The sequence below is a fragment of the Esox lucius genome, chromosome 21 (assembly GCF_011004845.1).
Source record: "Esox lucius isolate fEsoLuc1 chromosome 21, fEsoLuc1.pri, whole genome shotgun sequence".
Taxonomy (NCBI): domain Eukaryota; kingdom Metazoa; phylum Chordata; class Actinopteri; order Esociformes; family Esocidae; genus Esox; species Esox lucius.
In genome coordinates this window covers 18,499,379-18,514,109 of record NC_047589.1, presented here as the reverse complement: position 1 = coordinate 18,514,109, position 14,731 = coordinate 18,499,379, and the positions used below count along the sequence as shown (strand labels likewise).

General features: G+C 42.1%; 1 protein-coding gene across 3 annotated transcripts in view; it reads left to right on the top strand.

The window, feature by feature from the left end:
- LOC105022605 (guanine nucleotide exchange factor VAV3) overlaps window positions 1–13,291 on the top strand; it is a 78,639-nt gene extending 65,348 nt beyond the window's left edge. The window contains exons 25-28 of one of the 3 annotated variants that reach the window (XM_020041781.2): window positions 1,939–2,068; window positions 5,586–5,666; window positions 7,135–7,274; window positions 9,305–13,291. In XM_020041781.2, the coding sequence (XP_019897340.1) occupies window positions 1,939–2,068; window positions 5,586–5,666; window positions 7,135–7,274; window positions 9,305–9,349 (396 nt within the window). In that variant the 3' untranslated portion in view covers window positions 9,350–13,291. Of the gene's footprint in view, window positions 1–1,938; window positions 2,069–5,585; window positions 5,667–7,134; window positions 7,287–9,304 lie in introns of all 3 variants that reach the window. The other 2 variants (XM_020041780.2, XM_010891173.4) reach the window with 2 other exon arrangements.
- Window positions 13,292–14,731: the final 1,440 nt, after the last annotated feature.

Sequence of the window (14,731 nt, the reverse complement as noted above, 5' to 3'; positions counted from 1 at the left end):
AATCAAACTTCAGGCAGTGACAAGTTTTCTTAATGATAAAATTGGCATTCTTTTGGAAAAATGACCTCTTCCAGGCAGGTTCATTACAGCTCCAGTTGATTTTAAACTTTTTAATTATCATCCCAATAATAGAGATGGGTACTTTCAGACCTTTAGGTATTTTTAATAGCCATTGCCTAATTTATGAATATCAACATCAGCCACCTTTTGTTTCATTTCATCTGTGTGTTCCGTATATACTCTGACCTTCCCCGTATTGATAAATAATTTAGGCAGATTGTAATTTGTCACCTCATATTCACACCCCAGTGAAACCAGAATCCATCGATGACCCCTGAAGGTCAAATTATTTTGTGGACCACAAGTTGGACCCCCAGCTGAAACTGCCTCTTTAATTACTGTTCTTGTCACACTTTCCTGCATTATTCAACCAGTGCATTAAGAGTAGAATACCTATCTGATTAAATAAAACTATGTGCATCTCATTTGTAAACATTTCAACTGGATGAAATCTTATCAAGTTTAATGGACAGTGTATTCCATTGAGCCAGCTTCGGCCACTAACAGTGTATTTAAAGTAATCACAAGTGTTTACACAGTAATATAGTTAAGAGAAAAAATGACAGGCAGCAGCAGGAGTAGCAAAGACTTAAAGGAAAAACATGAAATCAATCATTCCAGATTTAAACAATACATGGATCTTGTGTATTGTACCCTTCACAGATGTAAATGTAGATGTACCCAACACAGATGTAGATGTACCCAACACAGATGTAGATGTACCCAACACAGATGTAGACGTACCCAACACAGATGTAGACGTACCCAACACAGATGTAGACGTACCCAACACAGATGTAGACATACCCAATACAGATGTAGATGTATCCAACACAGATGTAGACGTACCCAACACAGATGTAGATGCACCCAAACCAGTTGTATACCTACCCAACACAGATGTAGATGTATCCAACACAGATGTAGATGTACCCAACACAGATGTAGATGTATCCAACACAGATGTAGATGTATCCAACACAGATGTAGATATATCCAACACAGATGTAGATATATCCAACACAGATGTAGACGTACCCAACAGATGTAGACGTACCCAACAGATGTATACGTACCCAACACAGATGTAGACGTGCCCAACACAGATGTAGACGTGCCCAACACAGATGTAGACGTACCCAACACAGATGTAGACGTACCCAACACAGATGTAGATGTGCCCAACACAGATGTAGATGTGCCCAACACAGATGTAGATGTGCCCAACACAGATGTATACGTACCCAACACAGATGTATACGTACCCAACACAGATGTATACGTACCCAACACAGATGTATACGTACTCAACACAGATGTAGATGTACCCAACACAGATGTAGATGTACCCAACACAGATGTATACGTACCCAACACAGATGTATACGTACTCAACACAGATGTAGATGTACCCAACACAGATGTAGACGTACCCAACACAGATGTAGATGTACCCAACACAGATGTAGATGTACCCAACACAGATGTAGATGTACCCAACACAGATGTAGATGTACCCAACACAGATGTAGATGTAGATATAACCAACACTGATGTATACGTACTCAACACAGATGTAGATGTACCCAACACAGATGTAGACGTACCCAACACAGATGTAGATGTACCCAACACAGATGTAGATGTACCCAACACAGATGTAGATGTACCCAACACAGATGTAGATGTACCCAACACAGATGTAGATGTAGATATAACCAACACTGATGTAGATGGTTAAAAAGACAGCCCCTCCAGTGGGTTAGGCATGCTTGTTGCTGTTTTCATGCCATTGGTCATTTTGTGTTGAGGCTATTGGGCTAACGTATTTTTGCATGTGTTGTGTATGTGTTTGTGTGTGCGTGTGTGTGTGTGCAGGAGCTGATTGAGTACTACAAACACCATTCCCTGAGGGAAGGCTTCAGAAGTCTGGACACCACCCTGCAGTTCCCTTACAGAGAGCAGGAGAATGCTACCCTGCTTCGCACTAACAGACCTGGAGGAAACAGTGAGTACAGCGCAACACGACGTGACGCTACATATACAAAACTACACTAAAAGAATTACACAGCAATACACAACAATACACCACAAAACATACACAACAATACACTATATACTCAACACTACACTACATATACAACACTACTCTACACTACGTACATACACAACACCTCACTACATATACAGCACTACATAACTTACCGTACACAGTACAATGGACAAAACTAATTGCACAACAATAGATTACGGTATAGAGCAATACTACACTACACAAAACTACACTAGAATACTCAGTGCAGCACAATGTAACGTAACACTACTAAACAATAGCAGACTAAGGACACAAACACATCCCCTCTGCTCCTACAGTACTAAAATATAACCACTAATCTCTGCATCATTAATGTGACTTATTTATCTTGTGATGTGGCTAAACACATGACACTCACGAACAAAACAAAAACTCTGCAAACACATTCCATACTCCATCTCTGTTTCATCAACGTGTCGTTGCATGAATATTCCTGTGCAGTAGGAATTAAAAAGGCTTCATGTGTCCTAACGAACGATGTATCGACTCCTACAAAATATATCTGTTCATTATTATACACATAACAATTTACTTTGCTGTTGCTGCAGAGTGATTTTGGTTCTAATTAAAATCATGGCATCTGTACTAGGCTCCCAGTAGATATAATGACATTCAACCAGAATGTTTTTGACATTCATTTTTAGGTGAGGTCTTTGCTGTGACATTGACTACTGCAGTATTCAAATTATATTCTGCTCTTTTAGCTTTCTAGTGAGGAGATAAAGGTCTAGTGGAAGGCCGAGATACCTAGATCCAAATTCAGTAAAAAAAAAAAAGAAATATAGTATAAGAATAATAAAGAGCTTGTTATGAACTGTATCATGGAGTTTTGGCTAAGAATGGTGTTGCTATGGCGGCAATAGCTGGCTTATCTTGGGTGAAGAGTGTGTGCTGGGTGACATTTCCCTGTGAGCACACCCATGGCGTGTGACTGTCTTGTCTTTCATAACAGAAACACACCTGGAGAGAGGACAGGTGTTTCACAGGATGATTTTGATTGCTCCTATGATTGCAATCTATCATTGGCACACTTCATTTATATTTTTATTTTTCTCTTAGAACATGTTATATGATGATACAAATTACATTTTCAACAGATTTTCTTTTAGAATGTTTGATTGTGAAATTGGCAAGATTGACTCAAAAAAATATTTTACACTTCCTTGCATAACTGGAGGGAGGTCCAATTATCAGCTGTTTTTTTACTCCCAATTAAGATCTAAACAACCAGGTGAGGGAATTTCCCAACTAATCAGTGATCCCAATTGAACAATCAAATACAACTGATGATTGAATATCCGCACACAAATCCTGGCGTTCTGTGAAATGAATTTGACGCCTACACAGTAAATCGTGAATTCTGTATATTCTTGTACTGGTGTGACATTACGGATAATAACTCAAATATTAAATACACCAGGAACAGAAGTGTCGGTGTGCCAGACTCTGGATCCCAGCAGTAAGGAAGGAGTTAAACCTAGAGCCAACGCCGGTGGCAGACCTCCGGCGGTGGAAACTCTCTCTGAGGTTGACGGAGAGTTTATGACGCATCGCAATCAGTGCTGAGATGAGCTTTCATTGTAGCGCCATATGTCACCATGTGAAAAGCACCGGAGAAACTCCCAGGAACAACTGAAGGTCATGCTGGATGTGGGGATGTAAATGCAGAAAACAAAGGGAGATGATTGCAGTCAGCCAGTCTGAAGCTATTTGCTGCCACCCTTCATTTAGCTTGTCACTCAAATGGCTCTGGAATGTCTTCTGGCCTACACATAAACAAACACACAAACAAACAAATATAAGGAAGGATGTAAAATGACTTATAGTCTTGATTTAGGAAAGGGAAGTGAAACCTGTTTGTTTTCACTCATATAGTCATGTCTCCTACCTCTCCTTTGTCCTTGCTCAAAGAATTCAACTCCCTTTTAATTATAAACGACTCATTTATTTTGCAGTTTATATCTACTGGCATGGCTGAAATGCTGATGGCTGTTTTTGCTCCACTGCTGGACCTGATTCTGTATACATATATATCTTTAAACCCTCCTTCTCCTACTTTTGATCCATCCCACGTGGCAAATATTGTTTACTGGGGTTGCTAAGTGATCTGTCTCTTGTGGAGACTAGGTCCTTAAATGGAAACCCTTTGGTATCGTCCAGAGCAATAGATGTTAAAATGCTCATCAGATTTCTGGTCTGATCTTCATTCTGATAGCGATGCCGTGAAGGATAAATAAGGAGAATGCAGCTTCTCATTAGTCACCAGCCAACGTTGGTGTTGGGTCTGTCAATGATGCTCTTCTAATTAGCATGTAGAATGCAGGGCTTTGGCCTGGCCTGTGTGATGTGCCTTACTGGTGTGTGTGTGCATGTGTGTGTGTGTGTAAAGTTTATATTCGTCTGACTGCTGTACTCACACAACAGTCTGTTTGTATGGAAAAGCACCAATTTTGCTCGTGATGAAAACGTCCCTGCGCAGGGCCGTATTCCAGCAGCCGCTAGCCCTGTGATGGTGAGCATGGTAACCGCCTTGCTTGGTGGACATGGGCTCGGTTCCACAGCTCTGCTGTTGGTCAGATGGGGAGTCATATGCTAGCAGGGCCAGGGCCAGAAACAGGGCCAGGGCCAGGGGCTGCCAGTTTAGATAGCAGGTGGATGGGGTGGTGGGGATGATGGGGAAGGGAAAACACACTAAGAAATGCACACACACAGGAACAAAAAAACACTCACAGTAGCATTTTAAATACTTTATCTGAGTCGAGAAATCAAATGTTGAATTGCAAAAATTCCTTCAGAGGCAGTTCATCCACTCAAAGAAACAGTCTGGAGTCTTGGAAAAGAAGCACGTCTTGGGAAACATTTACTTTCAACGCCATTGACATACATTCAGTACCTCTGAAAATATTAATGGGTAGCCTTTGAATAATATACTTTATGCTAAATTATTCAACTTAAAACGAGTTACTGTATGTTATTACCAGGAATCAATTAGTTTGAAAAAGAAATTGACATTAAGAAATCACAGAATATAACTTTTATTCTGTCCTTGAATTTGTTTTCGCATGGAAAGTGGAAAAAAATATATATATCATTTTTGAGGAAGGGTCATCATTAGAATTTTGACCACCTGGTCTCGGGAAGATTGCTGTGGTTTAATAGTGTCAGAGATTCTGTTCATCTCCATTCAAACTGCTCTGTTCTACCGCCAGCTGCTTGGGTTTTTTTTTGTTGCCAGTTGCCTGGGTTGGGATTAAACATGCTTTTCCTTTACTTCTCTCCCCTGTCTTGCCACCCCATTCTCTACCCACTCTCGGCCTGGCTTTCTCTGTTCTCCCTCCCTTCCTCTTTCCCTTTTCTTTTCTTCCTCCCTCCCCCCGCTGTCCCCTCCCCACCCCCCTCCCCTGCCTCTGGACCCCCAACTCTGCCATAGCACCATTGCCTTGCGGGCTGTCTTATGTGTGTCCTGCCGGCTACAGCTTTGTTCCTCCCTCCTCCGCTCCTTTCTGGTCAGGTACAGGTACCTCTTCTTCCTATTTATGCTTCTCCCATTGACTGGCTACTGTGACTACACAGCATGCGTAGTGGGCCTGTTATCATATGACTGTCCTGGATGCTATTACAGACCACAGTCTTATCACTGCCTGGATCAGCTCTCCCTGCCATGCATCTTACCTGTGTGTCTGTAAGCGTAATGGGCATTTGTGCAGTGGGTGTGGGTTTCCCTGTGTGTGTATGTGTGTGTGCGTTTGTATGTGCGTGTATATGTGCGCGTATGAGTGAAGCAGCAAACAAACTCAATGTGGATATATGCATGTGTGTTTCTGCATGTGTTTGTGTATAGGCGTATGTGCAAATCTGTGTGTGTTTGTGTCTCTCAGTGTGTATAGGTAGTGTTTGTTTTTGTGTGTGTGTGTGTTAGCGTCAAGAGGTGGACATACGTCATTAATATTGGTCGGCCAAATTGACTCACTTTGACCGGGTTGTCATATCACGTCCCGGTGACCCTGAATGACAGCCCTGCTTACCAAAACGCCCCATTTAAGTTGTCAGTCCAGTGAGGCGTATTTCCACAGTAGCAGTAGTATTACAGTCCGAACCTGCCACGTAGCCAACAGAGCTAACCAGGGCTCCTGCTTCATGTCAGCCTTTTTCCATTGTTATCTGACTGCGTGCATGACTGCATCTCACAGACAGACAGCAGACCGCTCTCTATCCTGTCTGCACAAGCCGAGGTATTTTATACCTGCCGCAGAGACACACACGCTCTCTCTCACACACACACACACACACACACACACGCACTTCAACCAGAATGCCAACACCTGGCTTTATTTCAGGGGCATGGGAGGATTTGAAGCGTCATAATTAAACAAATCTCTGTTCAATATTCTAAGCCCAGCACCGTAACGTGGAATATAATATATGCAACACAAAATATATATGTCGCTGTTGAGCAACAGGCTTTTATGTGGGGAGGCACAGCCTATGGTGTGTTTAAGATAACATAGCGGCCTCCTAGCAGGCAGCGAGACTGGCGGAGCCTTCAAATGTTCTTCCCTTCAAAACGGCCTGGCTCGTAATTAACCCAGCCAACCCTATGACTCTGGATTAGGCTGTTGACACAATCCAGGCCCCAATCAAAACAGACACTTCATTTGGATGGGATGTGCCCTGGCTTCGTGCAAATAATTTATTTAAATGGCACTGGGCAGGCAAGGAGAAGAGGAGGGAGGAAGAGGGGAGTTATGTGATTACGCACGCCTCCACATCTCCGTCTCGACTGCCTCTGTCTGGGGTGAAAGAGAGGATAACATCCATCTCAGAACGGATCTGTGTGAGAGAGAAAAAGTGTTTTTTGTAGATTTATTATAAAAAATAAAAAAATGATTCATTTGTTTATTTTTTGTTTCTATCCTCCTCTTTCCTCCTTTCTCTCTTTCCACTTCTCTCTCTCTCTCTCTCTCTCTCTCTCTCTTTAGTGTTCACCCCTAAGGTGATAGGGGTAGCGATAGCCCGCTATGACTTCAGCTCCAGAGACACCCGAGAGCTGTCTCTACAGGAGGGGGACGTGGTCAAGATCTACACCAAGACAGGGGCAAATGGCTGGTGGAGAGGAGAGGTCAGCGGCAGGGTGAGCGCCCCCAGATTGGCCATGCTGTGAACTATGTGCAGGATCATCTACTTGGTGAAAGATAGCTGAAAGCATAGCTGCAACCGAACCACACTGCTGTTTTTGGCGACTGACTTGTGCGGCGTTTTTGTTGAAGTTATTTCTCCCGCTCCCGTATGGTGTTATGTGTGTGTGTGTGTGTGTGCGTGTGTGTGTGTTACGCCTGATGCTCTAACATGCTGCGACTTTGAGCTCCTGACACAGGACATCCACTTGGATGAACTGATCACAAAGTTTCACAGAGGTGATGCACATCCAGTAAAGTTGTTGACATTCCTGGACGGGACAATCTGAAAATAACTTTATCCGTTTACTGGCAGGCCAGTCAATCTAATGCTTGCTGCCAAAAAGCAAAGCTTAAAACAAAAGGCCACCATTAGACACTGTATTTTTTTCAGTATCCCAACATAAATATAGGTGGTTTATTTCACATTTCTGCTCTAAATTAAACTCATGTTTTGTAGAATTTATTGTGGCCTGTTTCACACATTAGTGGCGGGTACATATGGTTGTCCTTTTCCAATAGAGCCATTGGTTTCTATAGCCGTTGTGTTCATAGTCTAAAAATAATAGCTGATTGAAAATCGCTATTATTTCTGGATAATGTGGTTTGGAAACGTATGGACCTTTTCTAACATTGATATGCGTACACAAAATTCACAATTTTAATGGTGCATGTGATATGTTGATAACATATTAATGTACATACTATGTATAGGTAAATAAAGCAGCAGTGAAATTACCTTTAAGACCAAAATATAATAATACATACCTATTGTTCGCTAGCCAGCAGTAGCTAGCTATTAACATTTGTAAACCTCAGTCTATTTTCTTTATATATCAATATCTGGGTAGCTAGTTAATAGTCAATACCAAACAGTATAAAAATACATGGTATTATGAAGCCAACAAATATTTGACTAACCAGCTAATACAACATTAACCAACACAAGGAGACTGTCACTATTAGATGAGTTGTCCATACATTAAACAGCTCTCTCTAAGACAGGAAGGCAGGAACAGGAAGGAGCTGGCTTCTGCTGGCTTCATGACCTCACAACATTGATAGCTAGCCGCTACTCACTTAGCAAAAATGTTTAGCCAGCTTTGATGGAACACTTAATTTTGTGTGTGCTGCACTAATTAACAGCATCTCTTTCTTGTAAAAAAGAGCTTGACTGGCTCTTGAGATATTGTCAATATTTCATAAACACTGACATTCGTTGAAAAAATCTATCTAATCTATGCTCATCAATGAAAGTCACCATTATTTGGAAATTATGTTAAAATAACTTTGGTAAACCCTTCAAAAACACTGGTCAACTGCAATGTCTATATAAAATGTGCAAGCCGCCAAACTCTGGGGTAAAAATATGTTGTACATATAAACAGGGACAATCTAAAAAAAGAAAAACTGCAAAATAAATCTGCAATTTCTATCTGAAAGGGATATCTGTCCCTGCTTGATATTCATGGATTGCGCATTGGATTTCTGAATAGGTCCCATTGAAATACATCATCTGTGTGTTTTAGTGTGAATGTGCAGAGATGTGAGTGACAAATAATATGGGATCGTGCGATTGGCTGTGCTGACTGATCTGTTCTCATTTAGCCTGGTGCCTGTCGGTTGACTGTGGTCTAGTGATCACTAAACGCTGCTCTTGTAGGAGAGCACTGCTGCCCCACTTTAGAATGTAATAGATGGGCCAGTGCTAGCTATTAAGTAATGTAAGGCTCTAAGTACCATTGTAGTCGTAGGAATAAAGCGTCTCTCTCTAGTGGATCAGATAATATGAGTAAGTAGGTGGGTGATGGAGGGCAGAGGCTGTTATCCGTGCATAACTGTAGTGTCCGCAACACACTGTCATCTTGAAGGTCCGTGGTGGATGTGTGCTCACCTAATGCCTGCTTCAGTAACAACATCCACATGCACCAACACCAACAGCAGTCTTATCTTTTTTTTCTTTTTGATATCTAAGGTCGGCTGGTTTCCGTCTACCTACGTCGAGGAAGGCGAGGAGTGAAACCTGGAAAAAGAAAACAAACAAGGAAAATGGAAAGAAAGAAGGGAGGAAACGCTGAGGGAACGACAGATAAAGCGAACTGAGACAACTTGGTTTTAGTACTGTACTGGACTCTATGGTTGACACAACAGCTTGCTGCGATGGACCCTCCTTCTCTTGCTGACTCACCCTCTTATTGACTGTTGCCTCAGTGACGTCTCATAATTATTCGGGAGAAAAGGGGTTCCTATATGGACTATGGACACGTTCTCTCTGCTCTGCCACATCAAAAGACTAGCAGCTTGGCTGGCAGCAGGGGGAGGAAATTTGCCAGAACCTAGATCCCGCCGTCGTCGTCCCCTGCCCTCCCCCTCGCCCCTCCCCACCTACCTGGGCCACAGCTACGGCAGGATGAGGAGTTTGAGAGAAGAGACAGAAAGAGGAGGAAGTGATCAGACACACCCCGGGCTTGCCCTGCCCTGCGGTGGCCGTGGCCTGCCTTGGTCTGTCCTGCCTCGGCCTGTGTCTGTCCAACTCACTCTCCTAGGTAGCGAGTGAAGATATGGGTGTGACACACACACACAAACACAGGCTTGGAAGCACCAATCCCCCCGCTGATTACCATCACAACCACTGAACCTGGAACAAACACACACTAAAGATGACAGAGAGGAATGTTCGGGGGTCTCATCACAACCCTGCCCCAGAAACGGAGCGCCGTTGGTTCCCCTCCCCCCTGCACCTCCTCCGCCCCTCTCCCTCCTGTCCAACGTTTCCTCCCAACATGTTCGGTTTCCGTAGCTGTTTGTCTCCTCCTGTTCCTGTCTATCTAGGTGTGTAGTAGGCTGGGTTGAGGAGCTGTCTCTCCGGAGACTGGCTGGGTTGTGAGCTTGTTAGTGTTACCATATGATGGACGCCTGACTCCCCAACTCTCTCTGCTCTTTACACTCTCTCTCTTCCTTCTGACTGAAAACAACATGGAAGACCACTGAATTGCTGTTCTTCTAACTCTCTGTAAAGTATCTCCCTGCCTCTGTATCTTCATCTCCTATTTACAACCCCCCACCCCGAAAGGGGTTTTCCAGTAGAGGTTTCAAGCAGTGTCTTCCTGCTTACTTAATCCTCTAAAGAGGGGGATTTAGCTACAGTGATGACATTACACTGAAACACGCTTAAAAAACACTTCAGCAGGGCGGATCAGGCAATATAATAATATAATAATAATAATAATAATAATAATAATGTTATAGTCACCTTAGATGATAGAGGGTAAATGCCAAGTCCCAGCTCTACCAATATCAATGTTTTTCCCTATGACTTTTTAGTCACTATGTAATGTCACCACAATCTGTCATAGTCTGAACCCCCTCAACAATGACTGGCAGGTTTATGCACTGTCTCAGTTTGTTAATAAGAGCTCTGTGAGGTGGTGGTTAAAGTGGTGGAATCTAAGATGGGGTTTAACCACAGGAGGTGAGCAGCTGGCTAGACTGACATGTGAACATGTGACCACACAAACAGACAAACACATACGCACACGCACACACACACACATCTTTACAGCACAGCCATACCCATCTTCAGTTCAGCCATTCAATATCCACAGATACGCCATTATATGTGACATGAAAACATTAGTATGTGACGTAGATATTATGTGAGTGAAGAACTAGGATGCAAGGTCATTCATGCAGTGTCCATATCCCCTGTGTGGATTCATTTAGCGCCAAACTGAGGACGCCAAGTGAAACACGTAAAGGTCTACCTGAATGTGTCTAGTAAGAAACACTTTATTTTGTTTTCTGTTGTGAATCCTTTTGGCCTGGTGTGCAATAATGAATAGGCTGTTTTCCTGTTATTTTTCTGTGTGTTGATGCTGGTCATTGTGGCACAAGAGGCGTGAATTGAAGTGAATCTGATCTTTGGAATGCTGGGAATTTGCGTTGTTGTTATCATATGTACGTATGTCCCAAAGGATGGCAGAGTAATCTGTGATACAGAATCGGTGTGATGAGAAACTCTAAGGCAGGGGTTCTGAACTCTGAGCTTCGGGACCTGGAGTATTACCTGTTTTCTATTCTACCTGGTAAATCAAGGACCCAGGTCTAAATCAGTCCTGGATTAGTGGGCTAGAATCAAAACCAACCGTACTCCAGCTCCAGAGGGCTAGAGATAAGAACCACTGCTGTAAGGCATAAAGTTGTATCCCCTGTGTGTATTTTTCCCACCGCTATGCCATTGTCGTGCATTTCTCAAGTAAGGGCAGCTCAAATGTCATCCTATTTTTATAATTTTATTTGTGTTGATGTGCAAGCCATCTGGATAATGTCTTGATTTGAGGAAATGTGTAAAGAAAAAAAAAAGAAGAAAAGATGTGTTTTCTTAGATGTGTTTATTTCTGAATGATATGGTTGGAATATGTTGGTGTGTGTACAGGTAGCATTGTCAAGTGCCACTCTCCTCCCAGTATCGGTGCTACTCTGTTTAACCCGGATTGGCTAATGGTTACCACCAGATGGCAGCAGCATAAGTGCTACTTACCTTTGCCACTTTCTGCTTAGCCTCAGCTTCCTTCAACCATGATATATGGTCTCCTTCTTTATCAATGTTGGCCCGGGGATGTTTAAAACACTTAGGGAGGTGCATTTCATCTGATAACCCCTGCACTACAGACGGTACAGAAAGACCAGTTGAGGTTCCAGCGGTGTTTCTATTGTCTTTTAGTTCTTAAGTCTTAATTCATAGCATGGGATCTAATAATATAGTCACCTGCAGAGAAGTGGGAACAGTCTTTCTAAACATGGGATCTATAAACTTCTTTCAAAGACGGGTTCTAGTAACCTTCTTCAGGGGAGAACTTTGATAGTAAAGCATTTGTACTGACTAGGCTTCTTCCTTCCATGTGTGTATTCACTACCCCTGCCAGAACAGAACACAGCCTGAAGGGTATCAGTGATCTGATCTTTACACGATCTTTCCTCACCTGGCAGACCCACTACATCTGTCCATCGCTACCTCTTACTTTCCCCTTCCTCCATCTTTCTCTGTATAGTCCACTAGACATCCCCTCTCTCTCTCTCCTTTGTTTCTGTTTGTTTTTCTGTCTTCTGTCTGTCTCTTTCTCTCTTAGTCCGTATGCTTTCTCTGTCTCTGTCACTCTCCTTCGTCCTTCTCTCTCCCTACATTCTATTTCCCTCTCCACTATATTCTTTTCTTATGTTGGTGAAGTATTCATATAAGGACAGGAGATATCCACTATTATATTATGAAAAGGAGGGAGAGAAGAGGGTGCTCAGTTCATTCTGCTTCTCCATACAATACAGCCACACAGTTCACTTGAATCTATGAAAACAGAAAGAATCCCACTGTCTGGGACCAGCCACTGAAGCTTGCTTCCAAAACAGAAGCCCAAGTCTTTGATCATCAGCAGAGCTGTCTTTACTGTGTCTCAGGCTGGAATTCATTCAAACCCTGCCATGGAAGTATTCATACAGTGTCTTCATTTACAATAGTCACCGCATGCCCACACACTTCTAATTCCGAAAAGCAAACTCAGACCACTGAGAGGGATTGCCCTGATAGTAGTTGTATTTTATATAGGACTGAAAGCCAGTCTGTGAATAGTTTCTGGTTTTTACACAGGACCCAACATCAGTATGTGAGTTGATTCCACGTGGAGGAGATTTACTGTGTGAATGTTGCACTATTGGTTTGATTGCATAAAGCCCTTGGTTGTGGTGATAGTGAACTGTCAAACTGTTGTCACATCCTATATGAAGCCAAAGACGTATACAATACTGTACCTATCTGTACTTGACATTCTAGAGTGTAAACACCATGGTAACCTTCCACTGTGGCCTGACCAATCGCTAGCCATGCAATCTGAGTCACATAGTATTGTATTATACTGTAAATATGAAGAAATCATAATAAAACCCACATGTATATTGCATTTTTATATCATTGCGGAGTCTGTTTTTCTTCCTTTTTTCTACTAGCTGCTTAAAATATTATTGTTTTTAAATGAGGCTGGTCCTTAGTGGATTTCATTAACACATTGGAATTTCGTAACCTCTGGCTGCCTGCACAGCTTAGGACAGAGGAAGCACATCTGTTTTTGAAGCATTTATTTTTTTAATACTCCTGCTCCAGTATTCTAATTGGTTAATTTGTGCTCATCTAACGGGGTAAACATGTAAATGAACGCATGTTCTGTATGCTGTTAGCACAAACCAACCCAGTGACTGAATCAGGCGCAGTGAGTTTGTGTCACACTGTCAATATTGTAATGCAAGTCCTTCATTCCCAAATCCAAGAGAGTGAGGAAAGTGGTGTGACTGTGAATGCATGGCGGACAGGACAGAGCACAGGAAACGTAACTACCAACAGATACCATAACATGCATCGATTGAAGAGTACTGTATACAGTGTAGGAGACAACATGTTTCTGTTTTCTGTGGTAAATCTGCCATCAAATACATACTTGAGGTCGAACATACCTGATCATTATCTAGATGAGGTTGGACATGCCCATTACACCCATTACAAGGCATACATGTATGGAATACATACACATGTACATAAATACATACACATACAGTAAAAGGAACCTACGTTCAGACTAGTTATGACCTCATCTGGAGACATAGTGATCAGGTATGTCCGACCTCATCTGGAGACATAGTGATCAGGTATGTCCGACCTCATCTGGAGACATAGTGATCAGGTATGTCCGACCTCATCTGGATACATAGTGATCAGGTATGTCCGACCTCATCTGAGAACATCACTAATTAATAAGCAGTCTAGACAGCTCAATAAGTTCTGGTAGGCTGGAGAGATTACATCTGGAGAGATTACATCTGGAGAGATTACATCTTTTGGTAGCATTCCCGTTCTGTCATCTGTACATTATTTCATCAATCTGTGCAAATGTACATGTACATATATACATATATGCAAAGACCACACATATATTGAGCAATGATTAAGTGCATTATTAGAATGAAAAGTCCCTAAATGCCTTAATAAAAAAAACATGTATTATTTGTGTGAGAGTAAACTTTATGGAAATGCTTTATTTTGAGTCCCTCAAAAGTGTGCCTGTAATTGCTCTACAAATTGTCTAATGACTATCTGTAACATTTCAACTATCTACTTTCCCTAACCCTTATCTATATCCTTACCCTATCATTTGTTCTAACCCTAACCTTAACCCTTACCATAAACCTTATTCTAAACATAACCCTCAACTTAACAAGCAGTTATTTATCAACTGATCAACTTTTTGAAAGTTTGTTGATAGTATTACTGTCTATAGAACATTTACAGATGGAAATTGGGACTCTCAAAATAAAGTGTGACCTTTTTTAATTATTCTAATTCAGTCAGATTGAGTCAGGT